This window comes from Rhinatrema bivittatum, chromosome 13 (assembly GCF_901001135.1).
Source record: "Rhinatrema bivittatum chromosome 13, aRhiBiv1.1, whole genome shotgun sequence".
NCBI lineage: Eukaryota > Metazoa > Chordata > Amphibia > Gymnophiona > Rhinatrematidae > Rhinatrema > Rhinatrema bivittatum.
This window is the reverse complement of record NC_042627.1, coordinates 60427176-60446209: the sequence shown is the minus strand read 5'-3', so window position 1 is coordinate 60446209 and position 19034 is coordinate 60427176. Positions and strand designations below refer to the sequence as shown.

Here is a 19034-nt window from a genome sequence, read left to right as displayed (position 1 = left end):
AAATAAGAAGTAACCACTGTGAGAAGTTTTTTTCTTCCTTCTCTTGTGTATTTGGAATGCATTTGTTGATTTCCTCTGCTTTTTACTGGACTCAGTTTTTGGATATTAAATACATTTTTTTCCTTCTTTTAGAACCCAACTCTTGGGATGTGGATTGTCTATTATGTAGATTATTTGGACAGTATAATTTCCCCTTGGGTCTTATAGCAGAAGCTATTCCCCACTGGATAAATCCTGATCTAGATTTTGCAGTCCATTTTTTACAACCCTGCAGTACCTGAAAAAGACCCCCTGTGAAGAAGGGGTGTTACATTAAAAAGGAAGACTATGACAAAATAAGGAAATTTGGAAAAAAAAGCTAAATTTTAACCCTCATAATTGCTTATGAGGGTTAAAATTTGAATAAGATATGGACGGTGTTTAAAAATATACCGGAGGACCAAATACAATTTTCAATGCAATACAAAAGGTTAAAGGAAGGCCAAACAACTACCAGCATGATTAAATGGTAAAGTGAGTCGGTTAAAGTCGAAAAGACATCTTTCAGAAAATGGAAAGCTAATCCAACTGAGGAAAATAGAAAAAAGCATAAGCACTAGCAAGTTAGATGTAAAACATTAATAAAACAGGCCAGGAAAGAATTTTAAAAGAATTGGAGGTGGTCTATTGATAGCACTTTTTCAAGTACATTCGAAGCAAAAACCATGTAAGGGAGTCAGTTGGACCACTAGTTGACTAAGGGTGAAAAGGGATTTCAAGGCAATAGCAGAAAACCTAAAGAAGTTCTTTGCTTCAGTCTTTATGAAGGAGGATGTTGGGGAGATACTCATTCAAGATGAATTCTTATTCCAATTACAGTTAAAAATGTTGTCAAAGATTATCTTGTTCTTTCTTTTCTTCTAATTAATATCCAAGCATTGACAAAAAAATCTATCATCGTTTCTGATATATTATTAGATAGTAAACTCGATTTTTTAGCCATAATAGAATCTTGGCTAAAATCTACTGATAACATTATTACCAACCAATTGGCAGATGATAATTATGATGTTTTTTCTATACCTAGAAAGGTTAAAAGAGGGGGAGGGCTTATGTTGATTATAAAAAAATTGTTTGCTACCAAACTTCTCTCTGTACAATTACCGCATCAATACGAGATAGTTCTTTTTGACATGCTTTGGGGTACATTTTAGAAAACAGCATGTGCGCGTACTTTTGTTCGCGCACATGCGCGTGTATCTTTTAAAATCCGGGGTCGGCGCTCGCAAGGCTGCACAAAATCGGCAGCCTGTGCGCGCCGAGCTGTGCAGCCTGCCTCTGTTCCATCCGAGGCCGCACCGAAATCGGAGCGGCCTTGGAAGGAACTTTTTTTTTTGTCCCCCCCACCTTTCCCTCCCTTCCCCTATCTAACCCACCCCCAGCCCTACCTAAATCCCCCCTACCTGCCGCTGGCAGGCGTAACTTGCACGTGCCGGCTGGCCAGGCCCCGACACAGGCCGCTGTGTCCGGGCACTCGGCCACGCCCCTGGACCGCAGACACGCCCCCTGGACCACCCATTTTAGCAAGCCCCGGGACTTATGCGCGTTCCAGGGCTTTGCGCGCGCCGGCGGACTATGCAAAATAGGCACGCCGGCGCACAAGTGCCCTGCGCGCGTAAATTCGGCAGGTTTTTTGCACACAGGGCTTTTAAAATCTACCCCTTAATTTCCAAATTTGTTTGCTATATTGTCTGCCTGGACTACTCGAGCATAATATTTCCCCATTGATTGAATTTTTTACAACCAATTTAGATCTAAAAAAACCTTTTATTATACTCGGGGATTTTAATCTACATATGGACATTCTACCTTTTTCACCCACCTTCCAAATTTTAAATGATGCCATGAGCGCACTTGGTTATTGTCTCCTAACCAATTATGCAACCCATAAGGCAGGGCATATGGGTTGGACCTGATATTTGTAAATCAACCATCGTTACATTTTTCGGATTTAAAATTTCACCCTCCTTTTAATATAGAGAAACTTGAAGAAGAAGTTAATATTAAATTAAATAATATTAATACAGTCGACTGTCCAGATGCAATGGATAAATGGATAAATATCACTACTGAAATTGCTAATAGAATTAACCCTGAAAAAACTAAACTTCCCTCAAAAATGACCACTGCTTGGTTAAAAACATGGCTTTTTAACCAAGCATATAGCATTGACTCAAGCCAGTGATTTAGATTTTATTTTGTTTCAATTTATTTTAGCTTAATGTGTGTTTTATTAGTTTTAAGTTTTTCAGTGAGATATTTTATTTGTATTTTATTAAGTATTTAATTGTAATTTTTATAGTTTATAAGTCAATTTTATTTTAAATTATGTTGTTTGTATTCTGTACTACATGTTCTTTTATTTTATACAATTGTAAACAGTTGTGAAGGTCCAAAAAACCGAACACCGGTATATAAAACTGACTAAATAAAAAATAAATGGTGATGATTCAGAGGAACTGAAGCAAATTACTGTGAAAATGGAGAAGTCACAGGACAAATTAAAGATTAAAAAATTGCCAGTTCCAGATGGCATTTACCCCAGAGTTCTGAAAGAACTCAAATATGAAATTGCAGATTTGCTACTAATAATTTGTAATCTATCATTAAAAACAGCTCCATTATCTGAAGACTGAAGAGAGGCCAATGTAATGCAAGTTTTTAAAAAGGGCTGCAGGGATGACCTGGGAAACTATAGACTGGTGAGTCTAATGTCAGAGCCAGGCAAAATGGTATAACCTATTCTTAAAAATAAAATACTGTCGTTATAGATATTAGGGAAGAGCCAATACGGAACTCTCTCCTTACCAATCTGTTGGATTTTTTTGAAAGTGTTAGTAAACATGTGGATTAGGATAAGCCAGCTGATACCATGTATTTGCATTTTCAAAAATCTCCCATGAGAGATTCCTCAGGAAATTAAAAAGTCACGGGGTAGGAGGTTTGGAATGCGGTTAAAAGGCAGGAATCAGAGAATAGGACTAAATAGTTTTCCCAATGGAGAAAGGTAAAATGGTAGCATGTCTTAAGAATCTGTACTGGAAACGGTGCTGTTTAAGATATTCAGAAATTATCTGGAAAAAGAAGCAACAAATAAGGTGATCAAATTTGCAGATGATACAAAATTATTCAAATACAAGCAGATGTTAGGAACTGCAGAAGGACCTTGCAGGGCTAGGAGATCAGGCATCTAAATGACAGGTGAAATTTAATGTAAACAAATGCAAAGTAATGCACATTGGGAAAAAAATCATCCAAATTATAGTTACACAATGCTGGGTTTAGTATTAGGAGTCACCACCCAGGAAACGGATTTTGGAGTCATTGAGGGCAATATATTGAAGTCCTCAGCTCAATGTGCAGCAGCAGTCAAATAAAAGCAAATAGGATACTAGGAATAGCTAGAAAAGGAATGGAAAATAAAACAGAATATCATAATGCTTCTGAATGTATGAAATTCTGGTTGCCCCATCTTAAAAAAGAAAATTGCAGCTGTAATTAGTCCAGAAGTGCTGTCAATGCTGACAGACACATTCACCTTTTGACAACTGAAACATTGAAAAGGTGCTAGCACTGTTGGGTGGCGATTGGAACACAAGATTCAAAGTTTAGTTCGTTTTTAAGTGCATTGAAGTAATTCTTAAACATATTTTTCTGATGACTGATGATTATAAAACTGACGGGGGTCTGAGAAAGACTGAATTCATAGAAAGTGTGGATGAGAACAAGAATATACACATTCTTCATATGATGGTCATATACATTTCAAATGTGTCATTTATTTGTCTACGATTGTATAAGGTGAATTCCTGCTTCCTTAATGTTACAGTTGGTTTATTCACCTTGGAGTTTCTTCAAGTTAGTACTGTTACAAATGAAATAGATGGCATCTATATAACACACTATAACCATAGTAATCCTCCTCCCCTCCAATATAACACCAGTGTTAAAGCAGACACCAATATATTAGTTGACCTTCATACTAGGCATCATCGACCTGTGTAACCACTTCTTATTCAGCCTTATTCAGATTTTAAGAGCCCTGCTCGCGTAAATCCGCCCGGATTTACGCGATCAGGGCCCGGCGCGCCGGTGCGCCTATGTTCAATAGGCCTACCGGCGCGCGCAGAGCCCCGGGACTCGCGTAAGTCCCGGGGTTTTTCAAGGGGGGCGTGTCGGGGGCGGGGCCGATCGGTGCGGCGTTTTCGGGGCGGGATGCAGCGTTTTGGGGGCGGGCCCAGGGGCGTGGTTTCGGCCAGGGGCGGTCCGGGGGCATGGCCGCGCCCTCCGGAACCGCCCCCGGGTTGCGTCTAGGCGCGCCAGCGGCCCGCGGGGATTTACTTCTCCCTCCGGGAGGCGTAAATCCCCCAACAAAGGTAGGGGGGGGTTTAGACAGGGCCGGGGGGGTGGGTTAGGTAGAGGAAGGGAGGGGAAGGTGAGGGGAGGGCGATAGCGAATTCCCTCCGAGGCCGCTCCGAAATCGGAGCGGCCTCGGAGGGAACGGAGGTAGGCTGCGCGGCTCGGCGCAGGCCGGCTACACAAAATCGGTAGCCTTGCGCGCGCCGATCCAGAATTTTAGCGGCTACGCGCGTATCTACTAAAATCCAGCGTACTTTTGTTTGCGCCTGATGCGCCAACAAAAGTACGCGAAGGCGCGCTGTTTTAAAATCTACCCCATACTGAATATTGGCTCTCAAAATATCTTCGTGTTTCCAGTTCCTCGAGCTCTTCTTCAAGGGGCTTAAGGAAGCATCTGCAAATAACCAGAAAGAAATGACCAGAAAGACACCTACTCCGTCCGTTTAAACAAACTGAGCTGTCACTCAAATGACATCACACGCCTATCAAATATTCAAACTAAAAAGTGATGATAGAACTAAACAATTATCTGACAATTATCTGAGAAGGATCCAACAGAAGAAAATAGGATAAAGCATAAACATTGGCAAGTTAAATGTAAGACATTGATAAGACAGGCTAAGAGAGAATTTGAAAAGAAGTTGGCTGTAGAGGCAAAAACTCACAGTAAAAACTTTTTAAAATATATCCGAAGCAGAAAGCCTGTGAGGGAGTCAGTTGGACCGTTAGATGATCGAGGGGTTAAAGGGGCACTTAGAGAAGATAAGGCCATCACGGAAAGATTAAATGATTTCTTTGCTTCGGTGTTTACTGAAGAGAATGTTGGGGAGGTACCCGTAATGGAGAAGGTTTTCATGGGTAATGATTCAGATGGACTGAATCAAATCACTGTGAACCTAGAAGATGTGGTAGGCCTGATTGACAAACTGAAGAGTAGTAAATCACCTGGACCGGATGGTATACACCCCAGAGTTCTGAAGGAACTAAAAAATGAAATTTCAGACCTATTAGTAAAAATTTGTAACTTATCATTAAAGTCATCCATTGTACCTGAAGACTGGAGGATAGCAAATGTAACCCCAATATTTAAAAAGGGCTCCAGGGGCGATCCGGGAAACTACAGACCGGTTAGCCTGACTTCAGTGCCAGGAAAAATAGTGGAAAGTGTTCTAAACATCAAAATCACAGAACATATAGAAAGACATGGTTTAATGGAACAAAGTCAGCATGGCTTTACCCAGGGCAAGTCTTGCCTCACAAATCTGCTTCACTTTTTTGAAGGAGTTAATAAACATGTGGATAAAGGTGAACCGGTAGATATAGTATACTTGGATTTTCAGAAGGCGTTTGACAAAGTTCCTCATGAGAGGCTTCTAGGAAAAGTAAAAAGTCATGGGATAGGTGGCGATGTCCTTTCGTGGACTGCAAACTGGCTAAAAGACAGGAAACAGAGAGTAGGATTAAATGGGCAATTTTCTCAGTGGAAGGGAGTGGACAGTGGAGTGCCTCAGGGATCTGTATTGGGACCCTTACTGTTCAATATATTTATAAATGATCTGGAAAGAAATACGACGAGTGAGATAATCAAATTTGCAGATGACACAAAATTGTTCAGAGTAGTTAAATCACAAGCAGATTGTGATAAATTACAGGAAGACCTTGTGAGACTGGAAAATTGGGCATCCAAATGGCAGATGAAATTTGATGTGGATAAGTGCAAGGTGATGCATATAGGGAAAAATAACCCATGCTATAATTACACAATGTTGGGTTCCATATTAGGTGCTACAACCCAAGAAAGAGATCTAAGTGTCATAGTGGATAACACATTGAAATCGTCGGTGCAGTGTGCTGCGGCAGTCAAAAAAGCAAACAGAATGTTGGGAATTATTAGAAAAGGAATGGTGAATAAAACGAAAAATGTCATAATGCCTCTGTATCGCTCCATGGTGAGACCGCACCTTGAATACTGTGTACAATTCTGGTCGCCGCATCTCAAAAAAGATATAATTGCGATGGAGAAGGTACAGAGAAGGGCTACCAAAATGATAAGGAGAATGGAACAACTCTCCTATGAGGAAAGACTAAAGAGGTTAGGACTTTTCAGCTTGGAGAAGAGACGACCGAGGGGGGATATGATAGAGGTGTTTAAAATCATGAGAGGTCTAGAACGGGTAGATGTGAATCGGTTATTTACTCTTTCGGATAGTAGAAAGACTAGGGGGCACTCCATGAAGTTAGCATGGGGCACATTTAAAACTAATCGGAGAAAGTTCTTTTTTACTCAACGCACAATTAAACTCTGGAATTTGTTGCCAGAGGATGTGATTAGTGCAGTTAGTATAGCTGTGTTTAAAAAAGGATTGGATAAGTTCTTGGAGGAGAAGTCCATTACCTGCTATTAAGTTCACTTAGAGAATAGTCACTGCCATTAGCAATGGTTATATGGAATAGACTTAGTTTTTGGGTACTTGCCAGGTTCTCATGGCCTGGATTGGCCACTGTTGGAAACAGGATGCTGGGCTTGATGGACCCTTGGTCTGACCCAGTATGGCATTTTCTTATGTTCTTATAGCCTCCTTCAACCAGCGAGCACTAGTAGTCAGCGAGCACATACTGTTTCAAAACACGAATAATGTCAAATGTTATTTGTTAAATGTTATTGTTACTTTCAATGTTCCTTGTAATAAGCCCAGGTCGGACCGCCCCAACCAGGGTAACTTGTTTATTGTAAACCGGATTGATTTGTATTGTATACAGGAATTCCGGTATATAAAAATTAAAAATAAATAAATAATAGTAGTCTTCCCTCGAGGACCACTCCAAAGCACAAAGAGATGGTCCGATACTCGGAAAGTGTTAGTAACCTCCAAGTAACTCAACAGTGTCTGTCGAACATCCAACTGGCCAAATCTTTATACAAGGGATCTGCCCTGTCCAATTCGGAAAAGGAAGGAAGTTCCACCGTCTGAATTAAATGAAAGGTGGACACAACAGGAAGAAAGGAAAGAACCATACGAAGAGACACCTCCGAGTCTCAGATTCGTAAAAAGGGCTCCTGACAAGATAGAGCTTGTAATTCTGAAATCCGCTTCACCGAGACAATAGCCACCAAAAATGCCCCCTTCAGAGTCAAATCCTTTAGAGCGGACCGGCGAAGGGGCTCAAAGGGAGCGCCTAAGCTCAGACTGTAGGTTTTGCACCCTTTCCACCTGCTAGGAGACAGAAGAATACTGCCAGACTGTAGGTGGTACCAGCCTAGATAAGGCGGAGTTTTGTTTGTAAACTTCTGTCTCCATCTGCTAAGGGGGGGGGGCAAAACCCAGGAGTTTGGACTGATCCGGGTACGTACAGGGAACAAGGTTTCTTCAATCTCTTCAAGATTAGTTTCTCTGACTCAGGATCATAACTCTCAGTTGGTGGCTCATACCAATAGGATTCAAACTTTGGAAGAATATATGAAAAATATCCAGAAGATTAATGCTATGATGATCCAGGAACGGGGTGCTTTAAACAGAAAAGTGGAATTTATTGAAAATAACTTAAGGCATTTAAACTTGCATTTTTTTTAAAGTTTCCTAAAGTTATTGGGGTACCGCCAAGACTTACTTTGCAGAAGTACTTAAATATTACATATTTCTCCAGAAAATATTCCCTCGTTTTAGCCACGGAGGTCCCCGAATGTCTTCCAGATGGAATTATAAGCACCCCGCAGATCCAATTTGATGAATATCTTGGCCCCTTGTAATCTGTCCAGGAGTTCAGGAATCAACGGAAGGGGGTAGCGATCACGCTTGGTAATGGCTTTAAGGTCTCTATAGTCGATGCACGGTCTTAAGGAGCCATCCTTTTTCCCTAGAAAGAAAAAGCCTGCCCTTGCCGGCGATTTGGAGGGTCTGATGAATCCTCTAGCAAGGTTTTCAGCTATGTACTCCGCCATAGCTCGTGTCTCAGGCAGGGATAAGGGATACACCCTCCCATGGGGGTGGCGTGGCCCCTGGTAACAGTTCTATTGCAGAGTCAAAAGGGCAATGTTGTGGCAGAATCTCCGCCTTCTTCTTGGAAAAGACATCTGCAAAATCCGCATAGGGCGCAGGAGGCGAAATGGAAGTATGCAAAAGGGAGAGGCATGGTGCGCATGGAACTTTGAGATAATTGGCGAAACAGAAGGGACTCCATTCCGCAATCTGCAAAGTGTCCCAATGGATAACTGGAGAATGTTGCTGTAACCATGGTAGTCCAAGTACCATGGAGTGGACGGCTTTCTCCAAAATCAAAAAAGAGATTTCCTCCGAATGCAGAACCCCGGTGAAGAGTGTGAGAGGAACCGTGGAGGCGGAGATATTCCCTGGAAGGAGTGATCCTCGATTGGAGGTAATTCATAATGATGCTTTACGTGGAAGGACAGAGATCCGTAGCTGTTGTACGAGGTCAGCCAAAATAAAGTTTCCAGAGTCAATGAAGGCGAGAGTTTCAAAGGAACCACCTGGGTATTCCAAAGTGATAGGTACTGTACATTGAGGAGCAGAGTTGGCACAGCCTAGGAGTAGCTCCCTGAAACCTCCTAGGCTCTGGTGTTTTCCAGGCGCTCCTCACATTGGGCTAAGAAGTGGCTCTTAGCCCCGCAGTAGAGACATAGTCCCAAAGTTCGGCGACGTCGTCTCTCTTCCGCAGACAATGGAGTGCGTCCCAACTGCATGGGCTCTTCTGCGGACGCTTCAGAGCGTGCTGCTCCTTGGCTCGACCCGCCGTCATGGGTCTAACGAAAACAGGAGCTAAAGGTACTGGGGTAGATTTTCAAAGGGATATGCACATAAGATACGCGCGTACCCCCCAAAAACCTACCCCAAACCCCCCTGCACGCGCCGAGCCTATTTTGCATTGGCTCGGCGGCGTGCGCAAGCCCCGGGACACGAGTAAGGCCCGGGGCTTGCGTGTCGGGGGGGGGGGCGTGCCGGGAGTGACGCGGCGTTTCGGGAGTGATGCGGCGTGTCTGGGGGCGTGGTTCCGGCCCGGGGGCATGACAGCGGCCCCTGGGCCAGCCCCCGGACCGGAACATGGAGCGCGGCAGCTGGCCCGGCGCGTGCAAAGTTACGCCTGCTTCGAGCAGGCGTAACTTTCATGATAGAGGTAGGGGGGAGGTTTAGATAGGGCCGGGGGGGTGGGTTAGGTAGGGGAAGGGAGGGGAAGGTGGGGGGAGGGTGAAGGAAAGTTCCCTCCGAGGCCGCTCCGATTTCGGAGCGGCCTCGGAGGGAACGGAGGCAGGCTGTGCGGCTCGGCGCGTGCAGGCTGCCGATTTTGGGCAGCCTTGCGCACGCCGACCCCGGATTTTAATGGATACACGCGGCTACATGCGTATCTATTGAAATTGCGTGAACAAAAGTACGCATGTGCGCAGATTTATAAAATCTGCCCCACTGTGCGCCAGATGGGACGGCCTTCCTTTGCCCTCTGCCGTATCAGCCAAGTCGATGAGCCCATTAATATCGTCAGGGATATCTCGGGCCGCCAATTCATCCTTGATATGCGCCGAGAGACCCTCCAAGAAGACTCCTCGCACACTATCCTCTCGCCACACTACTTCTAGGGTGAGGGTACGGAATTCAATGGCATAATCCGCCAAAGAGCGGGATCCTTGTCGTAGTTGTAGTAGCTCTGATGTGGATGTGGAAAGGTGTGCAGGTTCGTCGAAAGCCTGTTTAAAGCTGGTTACAAACTGTGGCAGACTGTTTAGCAAAGGGTCATTCTGTTCCCACATGGGTGATGCCCAAGTCAGCGCCTTCCCATCCAGCAAGGACAAGATGTACGCCACCTTCACAGAGTCGCTAGGAAACTGGTTGGGCAAAAGGGAGAACCTGATGTAACATTGGTTCAAGAAACCTCGGCAAGTTTTAGCCTCCCTGGAGTATCGAGAAGGTGCGGGCAGTTGAATAGGCGTACTGACACTCACCACCGGAGCGGGTAGAGGCAACTGGGGAGGTTCTGGGGGTGTGGCATTCAGTCGATTCGCCAGACGTTCCACAGTAGCCGCAAGTACATCCAGGCAATGCTGCTGCTGCTGCAAGCGCTGAGCCATTCCGGGAATAGCCTGGAGGCCCGATAGATCTGCCGAGTCCATGGCCTTGCAAACTGTTGCGAGCATAGCGGTGGACTCTTGGACCGGCCTGATGGAGTGGTGTGGCAGAAGAAGGTGAACGCTCCGCTGAGAAGAGGCAGGCCGGGAGGGGGATACAAGCTGGACATAGAGCTGAAGTCTTCACCCTGGAAGCCCGAGGTCCCCCCCGGGAGAAGCCCGGGAGGACCCGAGCCACTGGGACTTAGGCGAAGACAGCGGACAGCAGTGAAGACAGACCAAGGTCAAGGCAGGCGGCAGACACAGAGAGTCGGAAGCAGGCAGAAGTCAGGAATCTGGGAAGCAATCAAGAGTAGTCTGGAACGGAAGCAGAAGATCCGGACCTGGAACTGAAGTGAGACCAGGAACTGAAGGAAGGATCTGGAGCTGGAACTGAAGCGACACACAAGGAACTGAAGGAAAGAATCCGGAGCTGGAGCTGGAGCTGAAGCTGAAGCGAGATCAGGAACTGAAGCAAAGATCCAGAGTTGAAGCAAGACCAGGAACTGAGGCAAGGATCCGGAGCTGGAGCCAGGCGGAACCAGGAACAGGAACCAAAACATAGATCCAGGCAAGGAAGACAGCACAGTGCAACTAACACCCAGCAGGGAACCTCATTGCAAGATGATTTGGAAAATCAGACGCCGGGCTTAAGTACCTGCCGGCGTCTGACGTCACTCTTGTGGGCGGCCCGTGGTCTGGCGGGAAAAACCCTTTAAATTGAGCCTCCTCGCGCGTGCCTAGAAGGGGAGGGGCCTGGTTCCGGGGCTTGGCGGCGTCTCCCTCATGGGAGTCACTGGCGTCCCTAGGCCGGAGACTTGCGACCGGGACCACAACACAGGATACTGGGCTTGTTGGACCCTCGGTCTGAACCAGTAGGGAAAGTTCTTATAACATCTAATAATTAAAACTTGTTTATTCTAATATTCCACTTTTTGGCACTTCAAAGTGTACATCAAAGCAGATTACATTCAGGTATTTCCCCATCCCCACAGGGCAATGGAGGGTAAAGTGACTTGCTCAAGATCACAAGGCGCAATAGCAGGATTTGAATCCTGGCTTCCATGGATTTAGTCCACTGCTCTAACCTCTAGGCTACTTCTCCATTCCTAATACAGATTAAAAAATTCCATCCACTCTCCACATCTGGGAACTTTTGAATTCCATTCACCCTTAGATTGTCATGGATTTGAGCGCATGGGGATGGATTTGCCCACATTTTTCTCCTCTCTCCCTCATATGCACATATACTTACGTACTTTCACATGCACACATACTGTCGCACACATATGCATTCTCTGTCACACTTACTCTTCTCCTGCGCAAGTCCTTGGGCCACCTCCTCTGTCCTGCTTGCACGGGCCTCTTGCTCCGTACGGGCACAGCTGCTCCGCCTTCTGAGGTCTGGGCCACTCCTTCCAGCCACGCAGGGCCAAGGGCCGCTTCTTCCTGCATGCATGGGCCCGCATGACACAACTTCCTCCACGCGGTTGAGAAGAAGGAGGCACAGTCACTGTCTTCCTGCCACCAGAGAGAGTCCATTGTTGATCTGCCACTTAAAGATGGCATCTGAGCAGGGGTGGCGGAAGCAGTGGGACACCTAATCCTTCCACCAGCCCTGGCTGCGGCAGCCCCAACTTCCTCCCGTGTCCCCCAAATCCACTTCTGGGCCAATTGTGTAATCACTGTGTAGCATTCTGAAAAGTGGATTTCCTGGTGTTTTATTCTCTGCTAGAGAAGTCCTATGAGAAGTACATCCTGCTGCTATATTTAAAAGTTAATAAATGTAACAACCTGTAGATGTGCATTCTATGCCTTCTGAATTTCCTGTGAAATAAACCAGCCACTATGGGAACCATCAGCATTGCCTCAGTTGTTGCTTGGAGGCCTGGAATTCTGGGTCCATAAGCCCTGCTAGCAGTCTGTGCCCATCCAGGAGTTGTTCCACCCTTCCCAGCGTAGATTTCATCTCAGGCCTGGCCCATTAGACCAGACGATCGAGCAAATCCCTCAAGAACCCCGTAACTAGACAGGAGTTTGGAACTCGCCTATTAACCATAGGCTACAAATAGATTTGAAATTAAACTTGCGTGTGTTATTTTCCGATTCTGCAGAAAGCATGCCCCAAGGAATGTCTCCCCTGAATGTGGCTAAAAACACGACTCTATTGAGATAGCCAAGGGATTATGTGTTAAGCACAAACCTTTCTAGCACATCTGGTGCTAAGTATCAAGTTGGAGGTCTGCGCAAAATGCCAAGCGAAAAACGGAGCAAACTTTACTGGGTTATGAAATAGGAAGTGATAAAGCAATTCTGTGCTCTTGGGTACCCCTGTAGTGCTCTAGTTGACGTTAAATTTGCCATTGTTGATCCCGAATAATGATTAACTTGTTGCAAGCAGCCGGTGCAGCGCCAAAAGCACTAACCCCGCCTCCTTAAGAACCAGAGCCAGCCCCCTCCCCCTGCCACGCCCCTCCCCCGATGCCACGCCCTCTGTGCGCCCCGCTCGGGTTCTGTGCAATTACTCGGCCCGCGGAGCAGATCTGGGTCCGGGACTTCCACCGCTGGCCATGTACTCGCTGCTCTCCACCGCCCTCGCAGGGCTGCTCTGCTTCCCGTTGCTGGTGCGATCCTTCTGGCCCTACCTCTTTCAGGACCTGCGGTATTTCCTCACCGTCTTCTTGTACGGATTCAAACTTAAGAGGCAGGAAAAAAAGACCCCTTACTTCAGTATCCTGGAGAAATTCCTACAGCAAGTGCAGAAGTCGCCCCACAAGCCGTTCCTGCTCTTTAAAGATGAAGTGTACTCGTACTCCGAAGTGGACAGGCGAAGCAACAAAGTAGCCCGTGCCTTGCAGAGACATAGCCAGCTGAAGCCAGGGGACTGCGTTGCTCTTTTCCTAGGGAACGAGCCTGCTTTTGTGTGGATCTGGCTGGGCTTGGCCAAATTAGGCTGCTCAGCCGCCTGTCTGAATATTAACATCAGATCCAAATCCTTATTGCACTGTTTCAAGTGCAGCGGGGCTAAGATTCTTATAGCGGATCCAGGTGAGCGTTTACCTTTGAGACAACAGGCGAATTTACGTCAAGGCTCGACGGACTCTGAAGAAGGGTGGTGGGTGCTGTTAAGATGCCCGTACCCCATAGCATCATGCCCCGCAAAAGCTGTGAAAATGACCTCGCTTCTCTTAGAACATATGTTTTTTTGCATTGCTTGCCCCCAAAAAAATATTTCATTGCTGTTTTTAGAGCATTGTTGTCCTTTCGGTTACTTCCAGTTTGGTATGAGGTTTCCAAGCATCCCTCTGTGTGTCAGCAGCATCCTTTAGCCCCCGTGCTGCTCTATTTTGGCACTATGGTAAGGGCCATGTGGGAAGATAATAGAGAAAATTACAAAAAAGCAGGGGCAGTGGAATGGAAAGCAGATTTACTAACAGAGCAGTGGGCTACGACCCATGGAAGCCAGGGTTCAAATCCTGCTGTAGCTCCTTGTGACTTTGAGCAAGTCACTTTACCCTCAGTTGCCTTAGGTACAAAATTAGAGTGTAAGCCTCTCTGTGGCCGAGATCACATGTAAAGCCTGAATCAAAGTCCCTTTCATGGCCTTTTGGCTGAGACAGAACTTGCACAATACATGGTGGGGGAGGTTAATGACCTGTCCACTGACCCTACTGGCAATATGAAACTGTTGGAAATCAGTCCAAACTGGGAGAAATAAAACTACCCTTTAGAAAGGAAATATATATTTTTCTATTACTTCCAGGAATAATGGGAGATGTATTTTATTCATAAATTTTATTGGGGAAGGGACAACAAAGTTACTAAAAACTGGATTCTGAAATCATTAATATCTTTTTATGAACAGTAAATATTTACTCTTTCAGATAATAGAAAGACTAGGGGGCACTCCATGAAGTTAGCATGGGGCACATTTAAAACTAATCGGAGAAAGTTCTTTTTTACTCAACGCACAATTAAACTCTGGAATTTGTTGCCAGGGGATGTGGTTAGTGCAGTTAGTGTAGCTGTGCTTAAAAAAGGATTGGATAAGTTCTTGGAGGAGAAGTCCATTACCTGCTATTAATTAAGTTGACTTAGAAAATAGCCGCTGCTATTACTAGCAACAGTAACATGGAATAGACTTAATTTTTGGGTATTTGCCAGGTTCTCGTGGCCTGGATTGGCCACTGTTGGAAACAGGAAGCTGGACTTGATGGACCCTTGGTCTGACCCAGTATGGCATGTTCTTATGTTCTTAAATATTGCATTTTCTTTAGAGGCACCTATGTTTCTATAGGAGGCAGTGTCATCCCAAGGGTAGACATGAATTCTTTTCTGAGAGGGAGGGTAAGAATTTGTTGAGTTATTTAGCTAGAGTGTTGGGAAATTATGCTAAATCAGAGTCCGATTTGTCTGAATTTGAGAAATTGTGTGGCACTGCGGTTTTTAAAGTCAGCAATGGTCAGAATGTGAAAAACAAAAAGAAAAAAAATGCAAACAAGAGACAAATGGTTTGTGAAGAATCACTGGCACAATAATAGCCTGACTGGATTATGCAGCTCTGACCCTGTGATCGGCAACTTCCACCAAAAATGGGGCTTGAAAAAGAATCATGAAATTGCAACCAATGATATTTTGCCATGATTGTGTTGGGTAGCCACTTATTTAAGCGGAGAATGTTTCATTATAAAAGCACAGGGCACAGAAAGCTCACGGTATAGAAGGTGAGAGAGAGAGCCTTCTTCTGCAGAGCTAACTTGGCAGGTGCCACCTTCCCCTCCTCCAGCCTCTTGGATTTTATAGAACTGGGAGCCCAGCAGGCTTTTTGACTCTAGGGATGCTGACAGTGCGTTCCACCGCTGACTGTGCTAAAGGCACCGAGCCCGACAGATCAAGCAAGGTGAAAGGACAGGAGAGAGAAGAGGAGAAAGGGCACAGGGTATGGGGAGAAAAAGATCCGGATGGTAAAGAAAAGAACAGGATATGGAGAAGTACTCAGAAGGATGCAAGGAAGCTGTTAACAAGTGAGGCAGTGACAGAAGAGTAAGCCAGGCGGGAAGGGAAAAAGAACCATTCATGGCAGCTCACTGTTTTATGAACTTGTTTAAAAGATTTGTATTCCGCTCATCTCTAAAATGCAAGGCGGATTACAAAAAAATATACAATATTATATATATATATATATATAAAACCAAACAATATAAATACAAACATCAGAAAAATAACAGAAAAATGTAAGCAAATAGATGAACACAACAAACAAAGCTTAAGAGAGCGAGCACGTTGCTGCCAGAATGAGAATGTTAAAAGAATCACTATAAAAGCTTCTAGGCCAATGGCAAATCTGCTCATTATGAGAAGAAGCACTATAAAATGTAAAAAAAAATAATTATTCTTTAGGCTCTTTTTAAAAGCATGCATTAAAACGGAGTCCTTCCAGGCGTGCACTCGATAACAGTGCTCCTGCCACAGGAAAAGCCCTAACGCATGTCTCCTCTAAAGATACCAATCGAGAAGAAGGAACCTGCAAAAGACCACAGCTAGCTGAGGCACAGAGGACAGGAAAGAGTATAAACACGCAGAATAGCGTCATTCCATGGGATTTAACTACTGGTGGATAATCATTAAGATCTTATATTTAATCCACTTTTCTTCAGGCTATTGTGCTGCTTGCTGTGCTTGTGCCTTGCTCACTCACTCACCAACACACCCCTGGGCAATCCATGTCCCCAAAGAGTAAAAGTGCATTACTGACACTCAAAAATAAAGTTGTTTTTTTTAATTCTGAAGCTCAGGTATGAAACCAAAAGGTATTTCACACTCATTTGTATTTTGTAATAGAATAGTTGGTTTGATGTGAAATTGTTCTACACAGCCAGAGAGTGATTTTCAAAACCCATTTCCACAGTTAAAACTCATTTACCCACAGAAACTGTTTTTTGTTTTTGTTTTTTTAAATGGCCCATCCTACATAATAACATAGTAAATGACAGCAGATAAAGAGCAAAATGGCCCATTTAGTCTGCACAGCAAAACATTTAGGGCCTGATTTTAAAAAGCATTTACTCCAGTGCACTTTCCTTGAGTAAGTGGGCTTTTGAAACATGACACCTAAAGTTACTACTGGTTATCCCTTGGCTTCATTTCTATCCTTTAGCCACTAGGGAACCTCGGACAGTAATTTTTTTTAAACAGGCATGTGCGCGCATTTGCCGGCTCGCATCCAGAGACGGATCCATTTAATAACATACCCGCGTATGTGCACATATGTTATAAAATAGCCTGGACGCATGTACGTGTTTACGCAATTTTAAATTGACGTGCGCAAATGACGCTTCTGCCGTGTAAGTAGGGGGATTTTATAAGGGACGCAGGCTGATGCTGTTTGCCATTTTCCCAGTTCATTCCCAGTTCTGGGATAGGACTTGCAAACCCTCCTAATTTAGTAGCCCACCTTTCTCCCTGTTAGCCCCAACCCTTTAAACCCGGCTGACTGTCCTAAGATTTGTTTGTTTTATTACTCACACGCCATCCATAGCAGCAGCAAAGAGATGCGGCAGGGGAAGTCCCGGACCCAGATCTGCTCCGCGGGCCGAGTAATTGCACAGAACCCGAGCGGTTTTTGAGAGGGAAAGCTTGCGAGTAGAAAGTGGCACAGGCCTTGACATTCGCGGGCAATTTGAAGATCGCCCTCCCCTTGTGTGCAGAACGAGACCTGGTCGGGAGGGCCATGGTTTCAAATGAGTGACTTGCTTCTGACACAGATGACGAAACCCATAGAAAAGAAAGGACAAAATATTTGTGGCGGCCCCTGCAGCGAAAATACATTTCAAGATTGTGCAAGCCCAGGGCTTGCATTTTTTTGCTTAAAAACCCCCATCCTTTTATGGGTAAATCCAATTGCTTTCAGCTGTACAGATAACAGTTAATATTTAGAGCTGGGAGCAGCACTTTTACTTTGGCTGCAAGCGCATATGTTTCACAGAACAGGTGAAACTTTTCCTAAATTTTGTTTTATCAACAAAATCACATCCTTCTGCACTACCGGCCATTCCCGATGCCCGTGATCTGCTCCTGTAGGTTCTGCAAATTGCTTTTCATTAACCTTCTTCACAATTTCGGTTTTGGACATTTGATTGACAATTAATTCTCCGTTCACCTATTGCAAAATATCTGCTGCACTGCTGCTTTAATGCTTTTATCTCTGAGGGCAACCAGTCTGTAATTTCAGTACATTAGTATAAAGGACTTTGCTTTCTTGTTTTGGTTCAGGCAAACAACAGTACATCCCATCTCAAAACATTGTGTCAGCAATGAAATCCACAATGCGGGGTTTTCTCATTAACCCAATCAAAGCTACTTGTCCATTGTAGCATTTCAACTTTCTCTTCCAAGCTTAAAAGGTTCTTATCAAATGGAATTTCAACTTTTTAACAGTTTATTATGGTGCATGCAGTGTTCCTTTCAAAAAAAAAAAAATCAGCTTGTCACCTTCTACAAAATTCTGTACAAAAGAACCGTGGAGATGATCACACTTAAGAATTATGGTATGTGAAATGATCCCATTTTGAAATCTCTGACCTGATCGATTATTGCCCCATTTAATATATTTATATTGCATTTTTCTTAACCTGCTATCCATGGTCAATGTGTTTGCATCACAAATTTGCATTTCCAAAGCTGGGGAATGAAAACTTGATTTCCTGCTAGAAGTAAAACCCAGGAAAGGGCGGCTTTCTTGGAGAAATTTCTGGAGGAATAGTTCATAAATAGTTATTAGCCCGGTAGCTGTGGGAATGTTTGCACATATCTGGAAGTGAGCAACGAAGAATAGTTCTAATCTTTTTGAGATCTTTCGGGTGCTACCTAATGAACTCGAGCGGCCACTGTTGGAGACAGGATGCTGGGGTCGATGGACCATTGGTCTGACAGCATGGCACATCGTATGTTCATATGTAATAAAACCAAACAGTGAACCAAACATTGATAGAGGCAGATCATTCCAAGCCACCTCTCTAAGAGGAGTGCAACTTAACCTCAAGTTTGTTAAATCTGTAGGAACATTTACCCACAACTACTTTATCCATTCTCTTTCCCTCTGTGGAGGAAATTGTCCTTCCCAGTTTTCTTTAGCTGCATAGTTAGTTGGGTAGTGCCGCCAGTTTTTTAAAGTGTATCTTTAATCCTGCAAATTCTTCAATTTATTACTTCTTGGAGTGCGTTTTCAGGATTACTAATTATCAACAAAATGTCGTCTATGAATACTGTAGATTTTATTTCCTTCCTGGCCCATCTTCATCCCTTTAAAACTGTTCTAGCACCAAAATCAATACAGCCAGTACTTTAACCATTCAGTTACTGGCATTCTCTCTTCATGCCCCAAGGACATTGCTTCATAGCAGCCTAGGTGAAAAGGGCGCAGGAGATACATGCAGAAGAGCATCCGACTACATGCTGGCATTCCAAACAATGAAAGGTGAACCAGATTCTAAACGTCATACCCTCTTGTATAATTCCAGGTTCT

At 44.4% G+C, this 19034-nt stretch overlaps 1 protein-coding gene across 1 annotated transcript in view; it reads left to right on the top strand.

Annotated features, from left to right (window-relative positions):
* Window positions 1–12997: 12997 nt before the first annotated feature.
* The window catches only part of SLC27A2 (solute carrier family 27 member 2), a 70070-nt gene continuing 64033 nt past the window's right edge, over window positions 12998–19034 (top strand). The window contains exon 1 of the mRNA XM_029575078.1: window positions 12998–13558. Coding sequence (XP_029430938.1) covers window positions 13081–13558 — 478 coding nt within the window. The 5' untranslated portion in view covers window positions 12998–13080. The remainder of the gene's footprint in view (window positions 13559–19034) is intronic.